This window comes from Odontesthes bonariensis, chromosome 21 (genome assembly GCF_027942865.1).
Source record: "Odontesthes bonariensis isolate fOdoBon6 chromosome 21, fOdoBon6.hap1, whole genome shotgun sequence".
Lineage (NCBI taxonomy): Eukaryota > Metazoa > Chordata > Actinopteri > Atheriniformes > Atherinopsidae > Odontesthes > Odontesthes bonariensis.
Genome location: NC_134526.1, coordinates 23,781,492 through 23,809,256, shown reverse-complemented (window position 1 = coordinate 23,809,256; position 27,765 = coordinate 23,781,492). Strand labels below are relative to the sequence as shown.

Sequence of the window (27,765 nt, the reverse complement as noted above, 5' to 3'; positions counted from 1 at the left end):
AGAAACACGCCGGTCAAACCCAATTCCACCACAGCTCCAGGCCCTCACCACCAATGTTCCCTCTAATTTTTCATGTGTCTGGGCAAACACACAAGCTCTCTGAGCGCACTGAGGACCACTGTGAGCAACATTAGATGTGCACGCCGTGGCCACACACCAGTATCACACCTGTTAAAAACCTTGGATCAGAGCAAGTTACATGGCTTATTAAAATAATCAAATCACAGCCGCAATTTTCATTAGTGTACTTTTAATATAAGCCCACTTAAAATGAAAAAGACAATCTTGTTGTTCATGATATATGCAAGAGTCCTACTTTGACCTGGGTTTGGTCCAGTTGTGGCATGGCTAAGGATCCTGTTCTGGAAGAAATGAGACATATACACCTTTCAGACATAACATTTTGTTCACATTAAAACATTCACATTTTGTTCAATAACCTGCGCTATAGCTTGTGATACAGTGTAAACTCTTTGTCTGTAAAATATCTAATTGCACAGTTTTTTTATTAGCATTTCTACTACCCATAAATTATATTGTAGTAATAGCATTTAATGATTAATATCCATAAATAAAAAATCTTAATAAATGTCACTAGAATATACACAAATTTGACTTTAAGTTTACCTTATTTTTCACGTCTGTCCTTCTCACTTCTCCAATGGTTGTACACTTTGTCCCGGTTGATGGCCTCTTCGTCTGCTTCTTGCTTTGACTTTATGCGCATCAGCTGGTCCAAATGTGCCACTTCAAGACGATTTCTGGATGCTGTTTTGATATGATCCATTAAACTAAATCCTCTTTCACAATCTGCACTGGAAGCTTGAAATGTAGCACAAATATCCACAAGCTGTGAGATCTCCTTTAGCTCCTCACATCTAAGTGCTGCAGCAAGCAGGCCCGCCGATAGGGGGGGACAAACGGGTATTTTGTCCCGGGCCCAGGAATGGGTGGGGGCCCAAAAAAAAAAAAAAAAGAAATATGCGCATTAGTCCGCAAATATGTCCAAATGTTTCAGGGACGCACGCCAATCAGGCTGAATTGATTTGAGAATCATCCCCGGTCAGCTGAATGACATCCAGTGTAACGCGGCTCTGGTTTAACCTTATTTTGTTTAAAATAAGCCAGTATAGACATGGCAACGTGTGAAATTGCCATTTAGAAAGAGCTGAATGTAAAGAATGGGTTATAAACGTGACGTTTTGGGGTAGCCTGTAACTTTCGTTTAGACTGATTTCACTTGACACTCGCCAGATGAATGGGCTCCGCCGTGTTCCCCGAACATTCTCAGAAAGTTCAGCGGACATACACGCGGGTCTGGCGATAAATAAAAGTACCCTTAACATGATTCCCTTGGTCAAGTGAAAAATGGTTGATGAAATGTACAGTTTATGAGCTCTAAATGAATAAAATAGCGTGAGTGTTATTGTGGTAGGATTTTGAAAGCCATAACTCCACTCAGTCCATATCCATATCCAGGCAAAGTGGTAAATAATCCTTTTGGTTTATCCACAATAAATGAGAGACTGGGAAAGTAGAGGGGGGGGGCATTCAGAGAATTTTGTCCCGGGCCCAGCCAAACCTGTCAGCGGCCCTGGCATCAACCATATCTGAGAATGTGCTGATTGACCCCTGTTTAAGTTTTTGCTTCATTATGTACTTGAATTCAGCATATTGACTGTTAATGGCCTCCATAGACTGTGGGTGGTGGAGAATGGCCTCATACTTCTTTGCCAGTGTGGCTATGTCTGCTGATCCATAGTCAAAACTGATGTCTGAGCTCAATGCTTCAATGTCATATACAGACCACTCCTTTAATTCATCCTCTGGAAAACGAGCATCCATGTGATCACAGAGTGTACTAATGAAAAGAGTAATCTCACCAGTATTTCTGCCATCAGCTGATGAGGTCCCCATTGCCTCTTTGACACGGTCACTCCACTGTACATCCTTCTCCTTCAAGTATTGGGAACGCAACTTCTCAATCTTTGCTCTAGCAAAGCAGTGTCCTTCCATCAGTTGCGTCTTTGTAAAGTGAGGCAGAGTTGTGCTAGCTCACCCAAAACATCTCCCAAAGCAGTGACAGTAACTTTGAACTTTGAATCACTCAGCTTTTGGTAGCAGAACTTTGCCACTGGATCTCTGTTGTCGGTAAATCTCTTTTGCAGAATTCTTCAAGCACAGTGCAGTTCCTCAGAACAGCATTGACAGCTTGGTGCCGCGACAGCCATCGCACTTCATTCAGAGGCCTGAATGACAGTGTATCTTCATCAAGAATCTTTGCTAGATCCACCATTTTGCCCCTCTTCACAGTGGACCGAGAGAAAGTGGAATATACAGTTCTAAGAAGAGTTTCCACATCTCGCATCAAAGGTACATTTTTCCAGGCATCATCAATGCCCAAGTCTTCTCTATGGGCCACACAATGTTGTTCAGTTAGGTGTGGTATTTGGTGCTTTAACAAAGCCGCAACTCCGTTGTGTTTTCCTAGCATAACTGAGGCACCATCGGAGGTCAGCATCACGATTCTCTGCATGTCCAGTCCATGTTTGGAGTATAACTGAGTTATTGCCTGCACAATATCCTGAGCAGTGCATGCTGTCAACTGGATGATGACACCAAACACAGTTTTATAGTTAACATCATTTTTCTCCCTGTATTTAATATATATGACTAGCATTTTGTGTACTGATATGTCTGTGCTCTCATCTACAATCAGGGTATGCCAGGGTGCATTTTTAACACTGCACATAGTCTCATTCTGCACTATCTCTTTGATTGAATTCACAAATTCAAAGGCATAGTTTTTGCTTCGCCAGCTTTCTGGTATTCTCACATACTTTGCCATATGATTGTGGATTTGTTGAACTGACAGCATTGATGCATTCATTTTGATGGCAAGTAAAATATTGTCAATGAGAACTTTGACTTGCTCGGGGTCAGAATTTGTTTTGTGCGACAGCTCGTTCCTTTTCTCTCGGTCTTTTGCGCTCTCCCGCAATACAGTGAACCCTCGCTATAACGCGGTTCACCTTTCACGGTCTCGCTGCTTCACGGATTTGCATGGTGCATTGTGTTCTGCATTCTGATTGGCTAAACAGTCTCTCCGCTTCTTCTCTACCTGTGTGTCAATAACGTTGCGGTTTAATATGTACATGTACACGTTCATTACAGTTCTCAAACATAATCGATGGTGGCATGTCGGTATATATAAATCTTTTTGCCCAGAAGAAAAAAGAGCGACAACAACTACCGATAACTATGTTCTTCTCTTGAAAAAACACACCTGCACCACGGGCTTTAAAAGAAAAAAACGCTACAGAGCGGAGTCAGCAGCTGCTCAGTCAGAAGAGCAGTGAAATACACGTGAGTCACTATTTGTCCCACTGTACTTTGTATTTTTTTGCATAATCATTTTTCATTTTCTCCCGTTCTAATCCAATGACTCGGGTCGCGGTGGGGCGGTGCTGATCTCCGCAATTTGAAGCTTTCAGTTCGTATTGATGATGAAAATGATTATTTTACAGTAAAGGTTTTGTTCTTTGGTTTCAATGCATTATGCAGTATTTCATTGTATAACTGTAAAAAAAAAAAAAAAAAGGTTTCTACTTCACGGATTTCGCCTATCACGGGTTCTTTTTGGAACGTAACCCCCGCGAAAAACGAGGGTTCACTGTAATGTACCAATCCCCTGTCCCATCTTGAGTCTTCGTACAATTCCAACAGCTTTCAAATGACTTTTCTGCTGAATGTGACGCTTGAGGTAGTCCAGCTTCCATTCAGTCCACATTTTTCCCACCGAAAGTTCACTTGTTACTTTGGCTTCGCTGCATGTTTTGCAGAGAAGACCTTTATCGCTTGAAAAGGAAAAGATCTCACCCAGTTTCACCGCTTGTTCTTTAAATTGGACATGTTCAGACAGCCATTCCATTCTAAAAGAACCACATTTCTTTTTTGCTTTGGCTTGGTGAAGAAATGTGGCGGTGGCGCTGGAGCTGCCCATTCGTTTTGCCATGATAAATGATTGTGTCTCTTTACTCCTCCACACTGTTGTTAGCTAGCTAACCTGCACGGCACGTATAGGCAGGGCACATATGCAAGCACCATCAATGCTCTGATTGGCTGCATAGCGTAAGTAAGCCGTATCGTATCATTGGCTGAACACCTGTCACACTGCGTTACATTAAAAAATGGTACAGAAAAACACGTTATTGGTCTAAATAATTAGATTAGATTAGGTCTAGTATTAGATATTAATTAACATGTTTATGATGATTTTTTTTTTTTTGTGCGCTGCATATATTTTCTTGTGCGCTGAGACTGTGCGAGCAGTGCGCGATTGCGCAGGTGCGCAGCTTAGAGGGAACATTGCTCACCACCCTTGGATTCTTGGCCACAGGAACCTTCCAGAGGGAGATTGGAGACAGATCGGGTGTGTCCCAGTCCTCTGTGAGTCGTGCGCTCCCCTTGGTCATCGAAACTCTCATCAGTTTATCACCCATGGTACATCAAATTCCCATACACCGCTGTCCAACAAGTACAAATTAAGAGGGACTTTCATGCCGTGGCTGGACTGCCAATCATAATCAGAGCACTAGACTGCACACATATACGCATCACAGCACCTGTGCCGCTGTGGAGCGCACTGAGCTGAAGGCCAGGTGGGTGTGTCTCGAAACTGCTCTATAGCCCAGAGAAGGCGTGCCAGATTTGCACAATATTGCCATGAACGAGGGTCTCCTACTACCTGAAGCAGCCCAGGCAGACCAGAAGGTGTGGTGCCAGAAGACCCCCCTCATTAACCACCCCATCAAAGAGCCATCATAATGAGGCAACAACTGATTGCACGGCTTTAGTTGCAGTCATCGAGCGCCTGCTCATGGCGAGACGTTTTTTTTTTAAGCCATTTTCATATCAAACTATTTCTCTTTTATTTTGGTGACACTACAGGTAACACTGAATAAACAGCACTCGTAATATCTTCCCATTTCTTCACTTTAGCAGGTCCCGTAATTCCACTGCTGACACTGCTAAAAATGACAGATTTTCATTGGATCTCTGAAAGCAGAACTCAAAGCCCCTAAAGTTGTTCTATTTGCGCCTTGATGCCATTCTCATGACTCAACACTCAACACTTCCTGGCACAGGAGCGAGGAAGCACATCCTAATATGGTATCATTTTGGGCATGGAGTATGCAAATTTACTGTCCTCGTGCACGTGCACTTAAATACGCACGGGTGGCATTCATCATTTACGCAGGTCGTTTACACACTTTTTCCGAAGTTAAGAGCGTTTGTTGAATCTGACGTGGCGTGTTCGTACGAGACCTTTGTACGAAAAAAGTAAGAGAAATTTAGAATAAAAATATGAAAATGTTCTTGCATGAGGCCCATTGTTCTTGAATATTGAAATGTAAAACACATGAGAATAATGTGGGAAAGTTGGGTATTGTTTCAATATCTCACCAAGAGGGTCAGTATAACGTTTGGGTATTTCTCTATCAGAGTCACTAGCTCCATAGTTTCCATGTCTGGCTGCTGCTCCTGCCTCTGATCTGCATGGCCATCTGTCCTTTCAACCCTCTCCCGCATGTCTGCCTGCACCAGGACAGCAATCCAACCATTATCTTTCATCACATCTGATTATAATTTCTGAAGGTTCAAATTAAATTTAACACACTAATGCAGTTACCCTGTTTAACTCTTTCGGTGCCATTGACGTCTATAGACGTCAATTTAAAAAAAAACGTTCACTGCCAAAGACGTCTATAGACGTCAATTGCGTTTTTTAACGGAGCGGGCTGGGGGACAATCTAGCGGAGTTCGTCACTAAATCTTAGGCTTGTAAACACTAAACAGAGAATATACTGGCAAAATTACTCGCTAGGTGGCAGCAGTGCCACTATGCACAAAAAAAAAAAGAGCTCGTTTTCTCCATTTTTTGGGTCAAACAGCTGTTTTTGGTGAAACCAACCTATGTTCTACTGTCTATTACTAAAAGACTGAAAATGGTAGAAACAAACTTTTTTTTCCTGATCAAAGAAGAGAGTCTACTCTTTCTTTTGGTAATTTCGGTGTGTACATAGTCATAAGACACACTTTTCTGTGGGTCTTGGAAAATCAGTCAAAATACTGAAAAACACTTGGCAGTATGGGTGTCTCTGAACTGAAAATGGCTGGCAGCCAATGAGTTAAGTCAAATGAATTCAATGTCAGAGATAGCAGCTGGAGAAAGGTCTCCTCACCGTGCTCTGCTCTGCGGGCTGCTTGGTCAACCACATCTCCAAGACGAGGGGTCCAAATCTTTCTGCTAGATCCGGATAGCGACAGATGAAGTGGAGGAGTGCAGGATGGCGAAAGCAGAGCGAAGAGAAGCTTTGGCAGGAGGAGAGTGCTTTGCTGATGTAGTTTAAAGGAGCCTTGAGAATGACAGGGAAAGAAGACCAATGAAGCCAAAGAGCTTTTTTTCATTTTAGAGGAGTAAATATAACCGAGTTAAAGCTTGCAGCAGTGAAAAATGTTTCACAACCCTTTAAAACCTTAGTGAACAGCAGGGAGTTTCCTGTAACCCACTGCTTATTAAGTTACAATACAGCAGAGTATACACTAATAAGCACTTTCAGGTAGTATGTGCTATGTTCTTTGGAATAAAGGTGCACTCACTATTTGTTTTGCTTCGCTTTAAGAAATGTATTAAATTTGTTTTGCTATTTGCTGTTGTAGAATCATCTCAAGCACAAAATGAGCTTTGTATCTAGAGATTAACACAAACTGTCAAGACTTAATTCTCAGTATTCCATGACTTCCGTGTCAGTGGTTTTCCGTATTAAATCACACAGAACTCTAGCCCCTGTACTTGCTGTTCTCTGTCTCTGTCTTGCCGGGAAGCCTAAGTCAAAGAATACAGAATGATTAGATCTTTTTTCCTATCATTAGGCTGAAATAAAATGGATTATTTTGATCTGAGGCCTAAAAAAGGTAGTTTATAGTACTATAAACTGTACTTAAGTGAGTGGAGTCTTCAATATATTGAGTCAAACCAACATAATGTATGAAATGTATGAACATTTATCATACATGCCAAAAGTTAATCTATACTTTGCTTGTGATGTTGAACAATATAACTGAAATACTACTTTTGTAAGTTACATTTCGTTTTGATTTCTGTTGGTAAACTGATCAATTACCCCATCGAGACTGGGGCTCTTTTCCTGTGTCACTGCCAGCAGGTAGAGGGCAGAGCGGAGAACACAGCAAGGAAGAGCACAGCTGCTTTGCTCCTGCACTGACTGCAACAGCCACGCTACTCTGGAGAAGACGGTCTGGTCTGGAAGAAGCCTGGATTACACATATATACACACACAGCGTTAACATTGTTCCTTATGTAACAAGCTCTCGTAGGCGTGGCCAGACATGTATATCTGAACCTATATAAACCCAGACAGCAGGCACATTCAAACTCACAAACTGTGAGTGCAAAGATGAAAAGGTCACTCAGTTAAGCCTGATTTAAGCCTGATTTATGGTCGGAAACCAGGTCGTCTGCGTGTGTCGCAGTTAACGCAGACATGCCCCCGCCCCCTATGCAGACACTACGCAGACACTCTGGTGCACCTCCTCAAAATTGTAAAGGCTCGTGTATACTTCGCAGCAGTGTGCTGCAGTGAGCTTGTCACAGACACGACGCAGTTATTTTTGATTTATGCCTTGAAGCGCTGTCTGCGCTATGTTAATCCCACGCCACAACGCAAGAGGGACAATCACGAACAAGCTAGGATTGTGGGTGTTACGGTTACGGAGGTCATTCAACAACAATGGCGACTGGACGAATGCGCACTTTGATAGAGATGCAGCTGATCGATCTAGAAATAGAAGAAATATTGCTACTACTGGAGCTGGCAGAGAGGCGAAAGAATCGTCATGGTTAGCATGGTTAGCGTCAGCCGGTTAGCAAACCGGAAATACGCATAGTGTAGAGCGGATGTAGAGTTGACCAATCAGAGGCCTCCTTTCTCTCCTCCCTTCGGCGATGTCTGCGGCACTGTCTGCGGTGAGTTACAATTTTGAGGAGGTGCACCAGAGTGTCTGCGTAGGGGGCGGGGGCATGTCTGCGTTAACTGCGACACACACGCAGACGACCTGGTTTCCGACCATAAAGGCTCGTGTATACTTCGCAGCAGTGTGTCGCAGTGAGCTTGTCGCAGACACGACACAGTTATTTTTGATTTATGCCTTGAAGCGCTGTCTGCGCTATGTTAATCCCACGCCACAACGCAAGAGGGACAATCACGAACAAGCTAGTGTCTGCGTAGTGTCTGCGTAGGGGGCGGGGGCATGTCTGCGTTAACTGCGACACACACGCAGACGACCTGGTTTCCGACCATAAATCAGGCTTTACTCACCGCAGACAGTGCCCGTGAATGACCTCCGTAACCGTAACACCCACAATCCTAGCTTGTTCGTGATTGTCCCTCTTGCGTTGTGGCGTGGGATTAACATAGCGCAGACAGCGCTTCAAGGCATAAATCAAAAATAACTGCGTCGTGTCTGCGACAAGCTCACTGCGACACACTGCTGCGAAGTATACACGAGCCTTTATGGTCGGAAACCAGGTCGTCTGCGTGTGTGTCGCAGTTAACGCAGACATGCCCCCGCCCCCTACGCAGACACTACGCAGACACTCTGGTGCACCTCCTCAAAATTGTAACTCACCGCAGACAGTGCCGCAGACATCGCCGAAGGGAGGAGAGAAAGGAGGCCTCTGATTGGTCAACTCTACATCCGCTCTACACTATCCGTATTTCCGGTTTGCTAACCGGCTGACGCTAACCGTGCTAACCATGACGATTCTTTCGCCTCTCTGCCAGCTCCAGTAGTAGCAATATTTCTTCTATTTCTAGATCGATCAGCTGCATCTCAATCAAAGTGCGCATTCGTCCAGTCGCCATTATTGTTGAATGACCTCCGTAACCGTAACACCCACAATCCTAGCTTGTTCGTGATTGTCCCTCTTGCGTTGTGGCGTGGGATTAACATAGCGCAGACAGCGCTTCAAGGCATAAATCAAAAATAACTGTGTCGTGTCTGCGACAAGCTCACTGCGACACACTGCTGCGAAGTATACACGAGCCTTTAGAATGTGTACCCAGACAAACATTAACAGGTCCGTTCCCTAAACACACACATACTCAGCCCTAAACAAAGAGCGAATCTCTGACCACATCTCTACTAATCTCGATGAGATCCCACATGAAGAAGTTTCGCCATCTTCCCTGAGAATTATTGCCAACCCAAGGATCGACAAAGCGACAGAAAACTTTTCAAGGAGACTAACAAACTGAGGACATAAAATATGTATGCAAGAGCCTCCTCTATGGATGATTGCAGTGCAGCTTGGAAAAGGGAGAGTGCTACAGGGACATGTAAAATCCAGTGGATTCACACCGACTACAGAATATAAGTCCCACTAATGAGTGATTGAAGCGTATTATCAGACTCTGTGACTGAGATGGCAACTACACACGTGCAACTGACCTTGCATTGTTGCAACACCGCGTCCAAAGTTATTACTTTAGAAATGATGTCGATAAAACCTTTTTGCATATTCAAATTCAATTTAAATATGTTATATTAGTCGAGGAAATTAATTGCAGCGCAATAAAACGCACTTGATATGTATTATGTGAGGGTGCGGTAGTCCATTTGTCAAGCAGAGCATTTGGCAGCATCTCCCCACAATAATTATCATCAGCGATAGGGAAGCCTTTGCACCACAAAACTTTGGTGGCATTGTTCTTTTCTACTGATTTCTTAGCATAGTTAATATAGTGCTACGCAGAGGTGCTCACCACCACCAAGCCAGAAAATGACTTTTCTGATCAAAGACGTGTTGTGCTGCTGTGCAAATGGACCTCCCTATGGGGAAATAGTCCGTGCTCTTGGATCAAACAATGCTTGCTTCTCTTACTCAAGCATTCTGCCTCCGAACTCCGCACAAGCACCTCAGATTTGCATCAGCAAAAGTTTTTTTTCTTTTTTTTTACTGATGCTGAAATATTTATTGGTTCATTAGATTCATAAAAAATACCAGCTCAGAATACAAGAAGAATGATGAATTTTTTTTTCCAAATGCAAAACTGTAAGCCTCTGAAAAACAGTATGCATCTCAAGTGTGTTGGTGCGTGTCTACAATATGATTAAAGCGGAGAAAGGTGTTGCTATCCTGTTCTATCCATACTGTGCACTGTATTACCTGTCTCCTTGCTGCAGAGCAAGGCAAAGCATTATCACCAGACAGAACTGCATGGTCCTTGGTTCTTCATATTCAGACAGCACAGAGGGCCAGTATGACAGATGAAAGCACATTGAGGGAAGATTGCATTGCAGAAGAATTTCCGCCTCCTCAAAATCTGGGGATAAGCAGGAGAATAAAAGAAAAAGGAAAAAAAAAAAGTTTGATGATCGATGCACGTTTTTTTAGAGATATGGAATAAAATACAATGCAGCAAAAGCGGCGCTGAGACTCTTTCAAAGAGGACTACCGCTCACCAATTTTGTATTTATGACCACAGCCAAGACAAAACTAACATCTATAAAAGCTCATGGAGGAAAGAACATAGCGAGGTTTCGATTAACTAGTGAAGAAAACTGAAATGCAGAACAGTTTCCAGTAACTGGTTTGAAGCGAATAAATATTGCCACAGTGGTGGTAAAGGCAACATCGCAAGTGGTTATAATCCAGTAAAAAGAGTAGTTGAGGATAATGGAGAGAGCTCTTTTTGGGAAAATAACTTTCATCTCAGGAATTTTTTGGGAAGACGGGGGTTAGTCATGCCAGTTAATCGTTTTCTGCCTCAGACCAGAAACAGTTGATGAGGTGGACGGGATTTGCATTTGTTTTAATTTCTCCTGATGTTTTTTTCCATTAACCTTTTCTTATTCACATCTGCTGAAAGCTAATCAAAAACATTGATGGAAACGCGGCTAATAAGGCAGCTTGTAATTGATTCCACGCTTTTCTGTTTTTGCATCTCATCACATGTCATGGGGTGCTTGAAACCAATACTGGCAATCTACAGCAGCCATAAGGTGTAATAACAGCACGGCTAAAAAAAAAGAGAAGCTTTTCATTAATTAGGCCCCTTAAGAATATGGAGAAAGATTAAAACTGCACACGGAACAATGGGCATAGTAATACAGGGAACAGAATGAAAGTGAAACTGCAAGAGAGATGGTTGAAGATGAGAGACTAGAGGGCCACTACACTAAACGTCTGGACAACTCTACCTGCGGCAAGGTTAGACACAGCAGTACTTTCTTAAAGTGTGACCGTTACATTCAGGTCAATATGCCCTTCTGAAACAACCAAAACGTTTTGTATGTATTTTGAACAGTTCTCCATCTGTGAAGCACAGAGGTGGATCAATCATGCTTTGGGCTTCTGGTGAAGCCAGTGACATGGAGAAAATTTCACTGATAGAGGAAAGAGTTAAATTGCAGAGAAAATTCTGAAAGTAAATAAAACACCAGTGGAGGGTAGAGGGGGATTAATTAGTACAACAAGCTAATGATTCTTAACATACCTCATACTAGACTACCTAAATAGCCAAAAGCTAAATGTTCTGCATGACCCACAAAGTCCACCAACCAAAACATTACCAGAAATCCGTAGATAGACATCAAAAGAGAAACAACTACAAGAGAGCCCACATCCAACAAGAAAACCTCACTGAACTGCTTGTAGTTCAGTGAGATTCTACTGTACAGATAAGAACACTTTTAGCTGCTTTTTAGATGCCAAAGGGGGTGTTTGACTAAGAACTGACAATGTAGCGCACTGTAACTTTCTGTTGAGGCATTATTCATTTGTTGTTTGTGAGGGTGGGAATAAAAAATGACTAAATGAATAATAGCTGAAATGTGCCCTTTTCATTTTTGCCAGTCTCTGCATACAGTGTGTGGCGCCAGTGCCAGAGAATAAAGACGAGAATGACCATGAAGGCATAAGGGGTTTAGAAGAGGGGTCACTGATCCATGACTACATAGATGTTATAAAATTTCAGAGGAGTTTGTAGGAAATGAGGCAAAGTAAAAAAGGGAACGATACTTAAATAAATGCAGAAAGAGAATAAGAGATAAATATCAAGGAGTGAAAGGAGGGGAGAAAATTTGTAAAAAGCTACAGACCTATGGCAAGTGGTCCAGAGGGGCTACTGTGAATAAAATGTGTAAGAAAAGTGGCATGATTGAGAAACCAGAGAAAGAAATGTGGACTCCAGTCTCTGATGCAGCCACACCTCAGGGGAAACAGTGAAAGAGATGAAGACTAAGGCGTGAAAGAATAAAGGCTTTCTGCAGAGTCTCAGAGGGAGGGAGAGGAACACAGCAAAGGACAGACAGATGAAGAAAATGAAATGGAGGATAACAGACAGGACAGAAATAAATTTGTCCATAAAAAACAGATTGAATGTTACCTCCAAGATTTCACCAACAGAGGAGTGAAAAAGAGCCATTCTCACATTACGAGACATCTACGTAAAATTCAATAAATTACAACGATTAATCAGAAATATCAGTGAGAAATTTAATCAAGAACACACTGATAAGACCTAAGAGGAAAATGCACATTACAGTGTAAAATAATAATAAAATGAACAAGTTAAATATGAAATGTAATGGCAACATTCAAAATACCCTTTTGAATGAAAAAAGGAAAACACAAGGTGGAAATGGTGATAATGGAGCAAAGAGGAGTCTTGGTCTGCCAAAGTCATAAAAACAAAAACAAGCACAAACACACAGATATAGACTTGCTCATACAACTTACATCTCACCACTTCAAAGAGATATTTCACTCAGCATCACAACATGTCCCCTGGGACCAACTGCAGTCTCCACTGAGATGTTTTTTTTTGGTCTAATTTTAGGTTCTGTGACGGTAATGTGGAAAAAGATAAGAGGATAAATAACGCTGAGTTTTAGCATTTGACTTCAATCCCTTGTTTTTCATAGATCTTACTTCAGTCCAACACAAAGACAAAAACGTTACATTAAAAGCCGTCTCACACAACCAGCATGTCGACAGTACAGGGGTGTGAGTCACTTCATCTTATTCTATCATAAAAAGGCTTCTCTAAGTGACCGTAAAACCCTTTTTAATTTGGCATCATGACCTTGTGTGTGGGGATTCTTAGCCAGCTGGCTTTGAGACACTTCTCCTTTTAATATTTCTTTCCAACAATAAACTACTGTAATAACACTTCAATGTCATTTCTGTGAAGCTAACAGGAACAAGACTTTTTTGGTGCTGCATTTAGTTCTGCGCATAGTGCAAGAGTGTACGTGTCTTTTGCATACCATGGTTGGTGTGAGAAGGGGGGTCTGACAGGGAAAGCAGACATATACTGAGCTTCTGCAGAAAACCACAGCAAGATGCATTCAAATTGGGGTTCCTGAAATAGTTTGTAAGAAGAAAAGTCACAACAGGCACAAAAAGTGACCAGAATACAAAAATAAGATAAAAGAAAGAAGGGAGTGAGGATAACTGCAGAAAGAAATAAGGAAACAATGAGGGCAGCTAAGAGAAAGAGAAAAAACATGTGCACATACACATCATGCCAATCAATACAGAGAAGACTGAACTCTGTGAAACACAGGACAGGATGTGCTTTTCCTCACTAACTTTTAAATATGAAACACACACACACAGTAGACAGGTTCAGTTTCAGTACAGCTCAGAGCAGGAGACCTAAGGCCTACTAAGACAAACCACATCTATGACCACAGGGACATACACAAAAGCACAAACAGGCTCACTCTAACACAAAACAAACCACACAAAGAAGAGACAGTGAGCTAACAGTGAAGCTGCAGCTCCATCGCTCTGAGACAGATACGCTGCTGAGAAGGCTGGCTTCTCATAAAAAAGATAAATGAAAAATGTTGGATGCATTACTCTGTGTTATCTCATCGTTCAATGTGCTCTGACTGAGAATGATATTAACAGCTCGATTTCTTGCTCAACTCATATAATCCACAGAGTTAAATGGCCAGACGGCAGCATTTTGTTAATTGATGCTCAGGATGGGTTTAACTTTCGTACCTATTTCCTGCACAGAAGAGGCCTTTGTGTTCCACAGCCAGCCTGTAGAAACCAGAGGAGGCTAGAGGGGCAAAGATGTTAAAGACAGTAAGAAACAACCTTATATGTGAAAAATTTGATTGACCTCAGCTCATAGTGACCCAGACGTTTGACCACCAGAAGTCCATGCAAACATTTTGGCATTTAGGAGGTATCTGCTTTAATGAGAATTTGACACTTCCTGGCACAGCTGTCACCAGCGTAACAGAACAAAATCATTCAAATGCATATGCTCGCCAAAGAAAAGGAACATATCAAATTCAAAACCTCAGTGTAAGCAAGTGTTTGACAAAAGGTTTAAAAGAGGAAGATGGTATGACATTTAAAAGAGCAGAAAAGAGGAAGGGACAGCTGTCATCAGTAACACAGTCACATGATTCAGGCTTAGTTCATCATCCCAAACACCTGCATGTTTTAAATCTGCATTAGACTTGAAGAATGTTCTGAAAGTAATTGAAATAGTGGGAAACACAGACGGCAGACCTGCAAAGAAAGCATTTTAAAACATCTGTCTTGGCTGTTCATCTGCTTCAGTGAGGGACAGCAACCTGCTTTAATTTAAAAAAAAGAGAAAAAAAGGTGGAACTCTTTAAAACTGCTAACTTAACTGCTCTTTTTTAGTACACGATGACCACACAATTCCTGCAGGAAACTGTTCTGCTCTGATAACTGCTTGCAGCGTGAATATAAAGCTTCTTTCTAATGCCACCACACTGGCTTTTCCAGATGCCGGAGGAAGCAACTCTGCTGTAATAATAGAAGATTATCGTGTTCGCTGTGAGTTTTGATTTAATGGCTTTGTCTTTTTCCCAAGACATTTAGCCCTCGATTTGTTGATAGCCAAGCATCTGTAAGAATAACTGTTTCAGGCTCTTTCTAAAGTACACAAAAACAAAGATTTTAGTGATTTTTTTAGTGAAACTAAACGTCTTACTAATTGTGTCAAAAATAAATACCAGATGTAGCTCCGCTCATACTTAAATATTTTTCTCACATTCTCGTAATAATACTGCATTACTGGGACTGTTCAAAGGCCCTTCACACAACACAGTGTATATTAATCTGCTATTGCACAAGTCAAAGCTGATCATCTTGCCACACGCTACCTGCCAGCTACACAAAAACAGAATGATAATGTATGATAGTAATATCAAATGATGAGACACTTACTTTTCTTTATGGTTACACATTATTATAGAGCTCACCTAGTTTTGTTGCAAACAGAGGCATGAGAGATGGAAGAAGGGTAAACAGGGAAGAAAGGATGGAGTAGAAGTACTGCAGTATCTGGGCACTGGGTGCACACTCGCACATCTTCTGGATACATAAGAGATGCCACACAAAAACAAAATGCAAACTGTAAACACTTTTGAACCAACCAAGTATAACACAACAGCAAAGGCACCTGATCAACAGCCACATGTGCTCTTTTGTGCACAAAACTCACAAAGAAAGAGGCTGTGTTAAGAGTACTTATCAATATAGACATTAAGAGGAACCAGCAGACATTGCACAGCAATCACTGTGACCTATTTCTCAGAAAAGACATCACAGAAATTGATCATTTCCTCAAGTGTTAAATGAATAAAACTGTTAGAGAGAGACAGAAGGTTAAGAAGATAGATAGATTTATCAAATGATCATCTGACTGTCTCTGCGACGGTGTGCAGCTCTCACTAGAACTGTGGGTATCCAGACCGAGTCGCAGCAGCGCAGCATACACTGACACAGAGATTCCACTGGGCCCTGACCATCTTTGTGTTTATACGGAGCTGTAAATGGGTTCTCCATCAGGACAGGCTCCGACGCACACTCCTCAGCCAACCTTGGACACGCAGGCACACAAAATAACTGACAACTAAAAGTGACAAGGAGACAAGAGGCACAAGAAATACAGCTACACACTCAGACGCAGTGTTTCAACTGACTATTTAAAGATAAAATATCTAATCAAGTGACTTTTGTACAAAATAGCACTTAATCCAATGAAATGCTTCAAACACATGTTCTTTTAAAACACTTTTCAAATTAATATGAGAAAACAAACCTTTAGTAATGTTTCTTTTTTTTTAAACATTAAAATACATCAAAGAACAATGTTACATAATCCTGAGCACTTTGTAAATTAGTAAGTGATCCCAAGGCTAACTCTAAATGATCCCATACAACTCCCTGAGCATGTTCTCACCTGCAGGCAGCCTGAAAACAGACCAGGGCCTGTAGCAGAAATCCTTTGGACTTAATGGTCCGGCTGCTGGGATCCGACCTCCTCAGTTTCCCCTGAAACATGGGAAGATGGGGAAAAACACAAAAATAAAAAGGGAATGGAGAGTAGAAGTTTCATCATAGACTGGTAAGTCCAATCATTGTTAATCACATCAAATAAAAAAAACATTAATATTATCATAAGACAAGATTCTACATGCAGAACAACTACGTTTAAATGTTGAGATTTTGGGGGATTTTTTTTTAATGACATGTCATCTTTCAGACTAGGTGAAATAAAGCATCGACAATATTTGACTGTCTTTTCCTTTTTCTTTTAAATATATGGTGTGTATATGGAGTACATTTTTACCCAGTGATAAAAACAAATATTAATGCTCACCAGCACAAATGCAGGAAAAACCAGACATAAAACAAAGTCATATGGTAAAGGAATCCATCCTGCAAATTTAATTTTGTGTGCCACTTCTCACAAACACCAGAGGTCTTTGTTGCCTCTCTTTGGGCCGAGTCTCCTGTTGGCCACACCCACCTCACCTGCAGCCAGTTCTCTACTCGTCACACTTGTATCCACATCCATATTTACTCCAGCCTCCAGCATTTTGTCTCTCAGTTCATTCCAGGCTTGTTTTTTTTAACCTGTGCATATCCACTGGACTTAGTGTCAACCAGGAGTGCTAAGAAGAATGACTTGTGGTTAAACCGAGTAAATTCAAGTTTAATTCTGTCTTTTCAGTGACAAGAAGGTGGCGCACTTCTTAATAACTGGGCATGGTAAGAAATCAGTAGAGGAAGCTGCTCAGTAAAAACACTAAAGATTGTACTTGTTTATCTTAAACTTTTTTTAAAACTACAATATAACATTTTTAAAGATACAAATCCTGTGTCTTTAAAGTCTTATTGTCTTGATGCTACATAAAAAAAAAAGGGATAACAATTCCCGCAATAAGTCCACTAACTGGTTCAAATTGCCCTGGTTTGTTATTTATTTGCAGAACAGCGTTAAAGTGTAAACAATTAGCCTAAAACTGTCTTTTTAATAGAATACACAAATGAGGTATAGTCAAATAGCCCAAACAACATTCAGTTCGGAACATTCTAAATCAAAAATGACTACTCGATCGGCCCCATGATCTATTCATGTTTTTATGTTATAAATTTGTCTGATTTTCATGGTTTTATCTACAGGCACAGTGTTTTCAGTCTGCATTCCATCTTTAAATTCCCCATATTTGTATTTTGTATATTTATAAATCTTTATTTGGATAGTTGTACAAAGCTGGGCTATTGTTTACGTAGCTGTTATTTGAACAGTTGTGCTTTGTTGAGCAGGAAAAAAAAACCCTGGAAAGGATCTAATTTGACTAGTCTTTAAATAAAAGTGCTTTTTGATATCATACTTGAGGCATTGCGTTTAAACAAAATATTATATCAGTATGTATATTGCGTAATAGCCCTTCAGTGACATAAATTTGAGTTCATATTGCTGAACCCAATGCAGTTTGTTCTGTGAAATATGAAGCTTTACATTTATTATCTAGTGCAGTTACCACCCCATTTATGTGAAAACTGTCATAGTTGTGAGACCAGTTGTTAGGGCTACTTAAACCAAACAATATGAAACATCCTGGGTATGTTGACAACCTTCTCCCTGGTGTATTTTGGTCCTCCTCTATGAACCCTGACTTGAGTTCAAGAAATATGTATGTAGACCAACGAAGCGTAGATAAACAGCACAGATAAGACTTTTCTCTACAGGGCTGTTTTGCATTTTCTAACCTTGTTTAACTCCCAACTAACTCACAGTTTTCTGCCATTTAGCAGGGGAGAGTAGAAGCAGTTCAGAGAATCTATCGGTGATGGCTTTGATCAATCCCTCAACCTCCTTGTACTGGACTGGTCTGGATTGATGGTTGAGTCTGGAGAAGTGAGACAGAAGAAGCTCTTTTAACAAAGGGAACACCCACTAATGAAACTTGCAAGCAGTGTAGTAGTAGTAGTAGTAGTAGTAGTAGTATTAGCAGTAGTGGTAGCAGTAAGCAGTGTCAAACCATCAAGCCAACTAAAGCAAGTTCACCTTATACCTGTTATGACTATACCTGAATTTGCCTACATGTGTACACTGTGTAAATGTGTAAACTGTGAGGTGCAACACACAGTGTGATGGATAGCTGGTAGCACCTAGCAGGGCTGTAAAATTTTAGATGTTTTGAGATGCAAACATAGAAGATTCTGAATAGATTTACAAGTTCAAACATCCATTTTCTATATGTCGATTTGGTAATTGAGCATGTAATGTTGACAAAACACAAAAAGAGGAACTTGGACAAGCAGAAGTGAAGCGCCTGGACCGTCTACAACGTGCACAAAGTGGCTGAGTGACAAATCCTACCAACACCCTCTGCATTAAGAACCAGCCTATGGAAACAGTTTGGCTTCTATAAAGTTGAACTAAAATATTTTGGGAATACGACAAACCTGAGCAACCACATTGCATGTTTCTAGGCATGGAAAGTTGAAAAACACCCAGTTGTAGTTGCTGCCAACCATCACTGAGCAAGCAAGGTCAAAGCTTTATCCCAACTTGGAAAGGGTGAATCAACCTACAAACTTCTTTGCAACTTTTATTGCAGAAGATATGTGTTTGTATTCCGTTTGAGAACCTGGCTGGAAAAAAAAGATGCACCAAGATGCACTGACATCATTTTATAATCGAATCGCAGCCCTGTCATCAAATTAAACCACGAGGTACCTAGAGAATCCCACCTGTAATACCTAACCCTGAATTCAATGTGTAAGCTAATTGTGTTTTCACCCTATCATCACACAGGATGACAGTCTTTAAAGCGGCAGTCGGCAACTTTTTTTTAGTCATATTAGCTTGAACTGTCATCGGATTCTGGAAGTAGAATATTAAATAGGCTGTTTAGGAAAAATAACGAAATCTGTAGCTCCCTCTGAAGCCTGTAATCATGCTTACAAAAACCGAGCGCTCCCGGCTGTTTTTAACCAATCAAGTTAGGGTGGAGGAATCCTACCTGTCAATCACAGCTTGTGCACACGCTGCTGAGCGTGAGTCTGCCCCAGCTTGTGTGCGCTCACACTGGTGTGAACTCACGTGCACAACCTTGTCCACAGAGGGGGAGTGGTTTGGGGGGCGATTCGGAGCTTGTTAGAGGTTGGGGGAGGGACCTGAAAGTTGTGTCAGTTCGAATTTTCCGACTTTAGACTCGCAATTTTGAAAACTTGCCGACTGCAGCTTTAACAAAGCTTTATCACAAATTGGTTCTTTCGTAATTAGCGCACAAACCAAAGAATGACAAGCTTTATCTATTTCTTTTAAATAGCTTTTTATTTATTTATCTATTTATTTTATTCATGTATAATCAATTTTCACTTTATCAAACAGAAAATATCGTAATGATGGCTGTTGCACAACAAATTAAACTGTGTCTGTGCCAGACACTTGCCTGATTTGCAGAGAACAATAGATTGTTTTTTACCATTATGTCCTGCTTGGTCTTGGGTCACCAATCTATGGTTGTAAACAATTAAGTGAACCACGGCTGTTGTCCCACATTTATAAACTGCAACAATCTCGTTTTGGAGACACAAAGGAATTCTGCTGCTGCAGGTTACCCTTTAAGTCAGAAGGTCTTAATCATTGACATTAGGGCCGGCACGGTATATGTATTCGTACCGAACCGTCACGGTACGGGGGTCACGGTTCGGTACGCGCATTGCCACGCAGAATACACACGGTACGGAAGTTTAATATTGATCTGAACGCTGAATTGTTATTTTGCAAGAGTTTCCTTCAGGACCCATTTAAACACTGCCACATGCAAGCTCTGATTGGTCCGTAGAGATATACGCTTTCGGACAGAGTAGTTATAAGAACGCAGTTATCAGAACTGTCCTACTCGAATTTCGTTCTGATAACTGTCCTTCCCCAGCGGAACTGTTTCAGTCTGCATTCACACATGAGTAGGGACCAGGTCGGGACTGATGGGCCGCGCACAGTCAGTGACGTGTTACGTTAGCCGTTTAGCGCCACATTCAACAACAAAACAAAACTAAATAAAACCCGAGAGAAGAAAAAACACCACAAAGAAGCTAATATGGAGAGCGGGGAGGCCACCGTGTTCATGGTCTGCATGATGGTGATATTAATCATGGACGATCACATCAGGCGTCTAATATCGAGGCTGGAAGAGCTCACAGAGAGTCAGGATCAAGCGCAGGCGATACTTCTTCGTTTCATGAAGGAAGAAAGGAGAGCATAGCGCCGCAGACAAAGGAGACAACGTGTAAGTTTAACTTATTAAACACGCGCCGGTTCTGTCTGTGTGGTATGATGAAACATTTCAGCCGTGATAGCATGACAAGGGGCGTAGCTACCGACCACCACACACCTCCGTCAGATGCGTTCTATAGAACCATGAAAAGACCCGACCAATTACGTCTCCCAAATGTATTACAACAACCCCTGGATACGAATACATGCAGAGCAAAAAAAATTACCGAAGCAATTGGAATTTACATCGCATCTGCTATGCGCCCATATTCCACTGTAGAAGAGGCAGGATTCAGATATCTATTACATGTGCTCGAACCTTGCTACACGCCTCCTTCGGCACTGTACCGAAAATGTACCGACCCGTAGGGTCCAAACCGAGGTACGTACCGAACCGTGAGTTTTTTGTACCGTTCCACCCCTGATTGACATGAATATGAAACAATCACAATCTCAGTACCTGTTGATATTTTGACATGTGCAGATTCTAATTAATACTGGTCAATATGTATACACACCTCCTACAACATTTATTCTGTCAGACTGATAACCTGTGACTGACAGTTTAGGGGGTGCAGTCAGGTTCCTGTCTTAGTACGACGATGACGCCTACCTGCCATTTTGCACCCTAAACGGTAACTTTTAGAACCTAATCCTTGAACCAGCTCCAGTAGCAGCGTCGGAAATTAGCGAGGGCCATGGGCCATTTGGCCCCCAATTTAGCCTAAAATGCCCCCAAAAATCATGCTCAAGGGGCCAAAATTGCCCCCAAGTTTTTGAAACAAATATTTGTACATTATTATAATGTGACATTAAACTACAATTTTTATTTTCATTAATTTACAGTCGCGTCTCTTTATTCTCCTGATGGAATGTAAATAAACGATTATTAAGCGAGCGGCGGGAGTAGTTGGGTTTCCATCCAAGTCGTATCGAATTTAAGAGCGTATTTTGTGAGAATGCGCAAAAAGCAAAGCAAATTTATGTGTTTTTATTTATTCGCAAAACCTGCTTCCATAACAAAAATGCGCATTTTCCTTTTATCGATACACTGACAAATCCACCCCCTCCAAGCGTAAAAACTTGTTTGCGAATTGCATTTGGTAACGGTGCCAGATCCTCCAGCCCCACCAGATTCCCCGGAAGCCCCCGCAAAGGTGACGAAAAGGTGCACCTTGCCATCCACTATTGAGAAATGGAAAATCGACTGGCTTGGTGTGGAAGTGGTTGACAAGAACACGGTAATCTTCTGTAAAGCCTGCAGGGCTCATCCACCTAAACACGGTTTTGGACTTGGGAACTCGGGAAATGACTTAATCAAAGGAAGCAACCAGGTCAAAAAATACAATGCACACCGTCACCAGACTACGAAACACCGCTTATGGTAAGTGACAACAGACGCTAACTTTTAAGACTTCATCACATCTTTTGTGTGGCTCGTTAGCTAAGGTGTCGAGTTGATAGCTATGGTCACCGTCTACATCCTGCAGCAACATACGGCTCTTAGGCAAACACTGAGAGCCGTATGTTGCTGCAGGATGGAGACGGTGACCTTAGCGTTAGGCTAGCATCAACTCGACACCATAGTTGAGTTGTGTAGTTTGGACTGTGTCACTTCTCGTGTTCCTCGTGCAGAATGTGTAAAAAAAACGACCCGTACTCTCGCTTTGTATACACGACGTTGCCTAGCAACGTCGTGCATGCGCATTATATCCTGCTCTGCTCCCGAGTTTTAGCTCTGGTTTTAGTAGTAGGCTATTCATGGGAAACGCATGAATAGCACGTTAAGGTCTCGGCGAAGTCGTAATTAAAAGCAGTTCTTCATTATTTAAGTAAAGAACGTGTAATCTATAGTCGATTTAGAGTCGGAGGGGGTGCTCAGCCCTAGGTTTTCAGCTTACTTTTATGTTTATGAGGGGGCAGGCAGCCTACCAGTATTGTTCTCATTCTCATAAAAGGCTAAAATTGTTTAAACCAAACCAATACTGATGTCAGTTTGCTTACGGCTGTCTCCTGTTTTCTGTCTGTACCTACTACTTCCACACTTCTCTCTGTAAAAGAAATGGCAAGCTTTACATTTATTTGGGTTGGCAGACGGCAAAGTAATGATGACGTTGTGCATTTAAATCTAAAAATAACTTGAAGATCTAAGTTTTTTTAGTTTTTTTTGATGGCCCCCAAACATTTTGAAAATGCCCCCACTTTTGGGACTGTGGGGGCCAAAATTGCCCCCAAAATATTTGCTTAATTTCATACCCTGTCCAGTAGTAACTAATGCTTGACATGAAAAAAGGATACATGCTGTAACAGTGCTGACAATCATTTTATCGGGGCTGTTAATCCAACCATATCATTTGGAACTGATGTCATAGAAGCTTTGGGATCCTTATATCCATAAGGATGAACAGATTAAGATAAAACCGAATGTATCGTATATTCTTGAAGGCTGATTTGCATTCCACAGCAGAATCAACCTACAAACACGTGCATATGTATTAAACTGTGAGGTGTACATCTGAGATTACATGAACGGGTAGGGATGGCACAGGTTGGTGCATGGACCCTGCAAATTTAAGCGATCCCCTCTTGTAAATGAAACACTCAGTTTCAGCATAACACCTACACCACATACATCTAACTTTGCGATACCCATCACTCAAAGCAGACCCATCCACAATAATGCAGTACTCTGAATACCAATATGATTTAAACACGTGAATTCTATTAAAAGTGAGAGAGTATTTCATAAGACTGATGTTGGGCATTTAAGGAGGTTTACAAGGACTGACTTTAATATAGTTTCTATAACTGGAAATATTGATCTATGTCTTTCGTACTAAGACGTCATAAAACCAAACTGTGCTTCGTCTTTCAAAAGACAAGGGTTCCATTTATCAGGTTATGATTGCGCAAGTCTTTTTGACAACATGCGTCTCATTTACATGTCTACAGTCTACGTGTTTGTGTATACCTGAACAAAGCGCCAGCGGCATAGACGGCCTGTGTGGCTACTAACAGGCAGGGAGATGAGACTCCAGTTACAACAGCCTCTGAAACCGCCACAAATGCTGAGCCACTGGGGAACAGATGCACACTTGGGGGCTGTCTGTGGACGTGCACACACAAAATTATCATTATAATTGTTAGTATTTGTTGGCAGGTGTATAAGAGACATTGATGCAGAGGTAACCAAATCTATAGGGAGCAGCAGAAATCTATAATAAGTCTTACTGAAATCCCTCTAATAAATGTTAACATGTTGTTCTTTTGTCTCTGGCTTGCTGTGCCAACACAAGCACTATTATTTTACGTCACTCTGCCTCACTCAGCTCACACACACATGACTTTTTTCTTTAAGGGCAAGCACAGTACACATAATAAACAAATACCGCTGACCTCTTAGCATTACAAAGATGACAACAGTATGTCTGCATGATTCTGCACAACAACAGCTGTGCACTAGCTAACTGTTGTCACAACAGTAGTTACACAGACCATTCAAAAGAACATATTCATGCACATCGACATGTACGCAAACACACACACACACTTATACAGTGGTGCTGAATTGTCAACACCAATACAATTAACCCTTTAGGCGCCAAGATTGTTTTTTGAAAATACTGGATTTTGACATTAATATTTCAAAAGCTGGTGGCTGAAAGGGGGTTAAAGATAGATGCCTACTGTACATTAGAAAAATGTTGCCCATGATCCATAGTTTATGTGGGGTATGAAATTATTGATCTAATTTGCATATTATGACGTCATCAGGTGGCAGCCATTTTGAATCTCATTATGTTCAGGAAATATTGGAATTGAGTGATTATGAACTTGTTTTAAAACTTTTTTTTTTCTTTTTGTCTATTTATCATCATCTATAATGATCAGGGAACAGGAAAGCAACAATAAAACAGAATAATGTAGTAAAATATTACTATATCATCATTACCATATAGTAGGAAAACACATGCGAAAAGTTGCCTATATTTTTTCAGGAAATGGTGGATATTGACTTGATGTTTGAACTTATTTTCATTTTTCTGTCTTTTACCATCATTCATAAGGAGGAAACCAACAATAAAACAGGAGAAAGTGGTAAAATACTGTCATCATTAGGCTACCATAGGGTAGGAAAACGCATGCAAGTGGAAGACATTGAATTGATTTTTTTTTTTTTTTAACCTGTTCAACCTTATTCATAATGATCAGGAATGAGGAATACAATAATAAAACAAGTGGTAAAATGTCAGGATCATTGCGCTGGCGGATAGGCGCGCCGCGGCACCGGGGGCTGGATGGAGAGAGCGCATGCTAAAGATACCAGACCCACTTCTCCCACCCCTGATTCCTCGACCAACACCTCTACGGACACTGCTACCGCGTTCCCCACTACCACCCACTCCATTGAGGTTGGATAACGGCACCGAATGAGTTGGAGTGTGTGTGTGTGCTTGGAGAACAGCCTCGCTTCGCATGCCGGCACCATTGCCTTCGGAAGTTTCACCGTGGGAAGCATGAGTGCTCGTCCGATCCTCCTCCTCACGAGGTAAAAACTCTCCTTCGGAGTCGGAATTGGCAAATAGCATGCTCAATACTTCCGCACGGTTCAACTTCTTACAAGCCATGGTGTTAAAAACTCACTAATAGTTCGCTGAAAATAAAAATTCGACTCGCACGTCTCTACAGAACAGCTCTGAATAACTGCTTCCGTCTGAGCTCGCGCGGCTTTTTTGCACTGCCTTATAAAAACACTGTGAACTACAAAATGACGTGAGCTTGGTCTTGTTTGAAAGGGTAACATGTTTGCCAACTAGTGGTAGGAGGACTGAACACCTTAAAGCCCGTTTAGTTTATCTACAGACTGTTTTGTTTATACTGACGTCATGTCGCAATTCTGCGACTTTGGCGGTTAGAGGGTTAAAAAAAGCCACACAAAAAAAATGAATCACACACATGAAGCTTGATAATTGAGTTAGAATCTGGTCTTTACACTCTCTGTTACACATTCACACACAAGCACATTTTTGCTTGTTCAGCACTTCAACAGCTCCCAACTAGCTACTTTTTTTTAATACCGTTTCCTCGGTGTAAAGGACAAATTTCCCTCTTAGATTGTGAAATCTCTTATCCCCTCTATCATTACCATGTCATGGTGGGGCATCTCATTAAAATTATGTCAACCTTGCAGAAATGGGACGCTGTTTTATTGGCTTGTGATACATTTTCATCTCAGGGACAGCAGAAAGTTCATTCCAATCTAATTAAACTCCCCAGTGCACCATATTTAACACATTTTAAAGGAGGTCACTTCTTCTTGCCAGTGCAGCTGAAGTTGTAATTTCATGTTAGTATTTGGCTGTATACTTCACATACACATAATGTACTGTAGTAACTTTTCAAATGTCAAAAAAAAAAAAAGCTAAATCTGATAAAGCTGATTATAAATTGCATCAACCTATCTGATATAAAGTATTTATATATATAAAGTTTGCAGGCTGGTAGCAAAAATCCATGTTTATTTGATGGATCTAATTGGTATCATATCTTTTCTGTGGACTATATTACAAGGCAACACTTAAATTAAGAGCAAATGAAGAGCAGTTTCTAAAGCTGCAGCTGTAAACCTTCTATGAAGGTAGTATGAAGGTGGCAAAACTGCCACCTTCATACTACCAAGTGCTGTAAGCAGTGTGCAATGCATGTTGTGCTGTATAGTATGAAACTGTTAAATAGGCTTATTCATAGCCAGCGAAATGTAGCATTTATTATTAATATTTTTGGTGCTTTGAAAGGTAACATATTTCTAAATGACTCTAACACTGGAGTGTTATCGTCTGACATTTCTTTGGGCGTTATGATTGTTACAGAGATTTGCATAGAGGTACTTCGATAGGGTTGTGACTGACAACTTGACTGTTATTATATGATGATCTTATATATATATATATATTTGTTTGTGTATATGTGACTTTTAGGCTTTATAAAGAAAATTTGCACAGGGCAGATATCCCATGTCCACAGCAGAGAACAGGCAGGCAACGCAATTAGATCATTAAAAGGATGTAATCTAAGTCACTCAGCTCCATTAAATGGTTAAAACATTGTGGAAATAAGACATTTTTGTCAGTTTCACTCAGCTGATTTTCTCAAATTTGCACAATTTATTTGTTAACTGTCACAAACCTAATGCATACCAGGGATTTTTGCAGAATCATTGCTGCCTCTGCAGCACTTTTCTGGTATGCAACATATTCTTCTTATTATGTAAGTTTTTTTGTATATTGTACACAGTTTTTCACGCTACATTTTGGATATTATGGTAGGCGGTTTTAAATACAGCCCTTGTTCTTCAAAAGGCACTTATAATTCGACTTTATTCAACTCGGAATGCAACCATTGTTATCTTATGCTGCAACTGTGTCAATCCTCTTATGATGTGACCGTTCAAAGTGAAGAGAAGCTAAAGCCCAGTGATATCATTTTATCGGAAAAAGGAAAATTAACCTCACCTTTCAAGTATTTCAGTGAGGAGCAGCAAACCTTGTTTTGGTACTTCCAAATTGGTCATCTCCAAAGCCTCCTTCAGACTTCGCACCAGAGATTCAATACCTAGCACACACAACACACACACACACACATCATGCACATATTGCTTCAGAAAAATACTTGACTCATCTTTGAACATGAACAGGAACACAGACCACCATACCCTCCCAAGAAAACCACAAACACTTGTCTAATCTTGCTCAAGTGTTCTGATATATATAAGTATGTGTATTTGTATATGTATATGATAATTAAAGGCCTACAGAAAGCTGACACTACACCCAATACATAATGATAATACATACACAGAGGAACAATAATGATCATTGGACCCTACACCAAAACATTTCATAAACGCATGAAATTTGCGATTTTGAATTTGCCGCTTGGAAATCCTTCCTGGAATTCCAGACTGGGGGCGGGGCTTCCGTGCGACGTCACATGTGCCATGGTTTTTCCTGGCTGCCGCTATTGTAGTATGCTTGTTGAGTGGTAAAGGCAATAAAACGTTGGGTTCAGTGCAGTTTTTATTGCGAGTAGATGTACGAAGTGC

The 27,765-nt window shown here is 41.1% G+C and overlaps 1 protein-coding gene across 1 annotated transcript in view; it reads right to left on the bottom strand.

Moving 5' to 3' along the window:
- Window positions 1-27,765, bottom strand: part of mei1 (meiotic double-stranded break formation protein 1) — a 77,924-nt gene that overhangs the window by 28,634 nt on the left and 21,525 nt on the right. The window contains exons 10-21 of the mRNA XM_075454393.1: window positions 27,176-27,275; window positions 23,635-23,769; window positions 18,171-18,285; window positions 16,329-16,420; window positions 15,818-15,965; window positions 15,346-15,457; window positions 14,102-14,162; window positions 13,357-13,451; window positions 10,253-10,409; window positions 7,188-7,338; window positions 6,246-6,419; window positions 5,467-5,598 (exon numbers count right to left, since the gene is read on the bottom strand). Coding sequence (XP_075310508.1) covers window positions 5,467-5,598; window positions 6,246-6,419; window positions 7,188-7,338; window positions 10,253-10,409; window positions 13,357-13,451; window positions 14,102-14,162; window positions 15,346-15,457; window positions 15,818-15,965; window positions 16,329-16,420; window positions 18,171-18,285; window positions 23,635-23,769; window positions 27,176-27,275 — 1,472 coding nt within the window. The remainder of the gene's footprint in view (window positions 1-5,466; window positions 5,599-6,245; window positions 6,420-7,187; window positions 7,339-10,252; window positions 10,410-13,356; window positions 13,452-14,101; window positions 14,163-15,345; window positions 15,458-15,817; window positions 15,966-16,328; window positions 16,421-18,170; window positions 18,286-23,634; window positions 23,770-27,175; window positions 27,276-27,765) is intronic.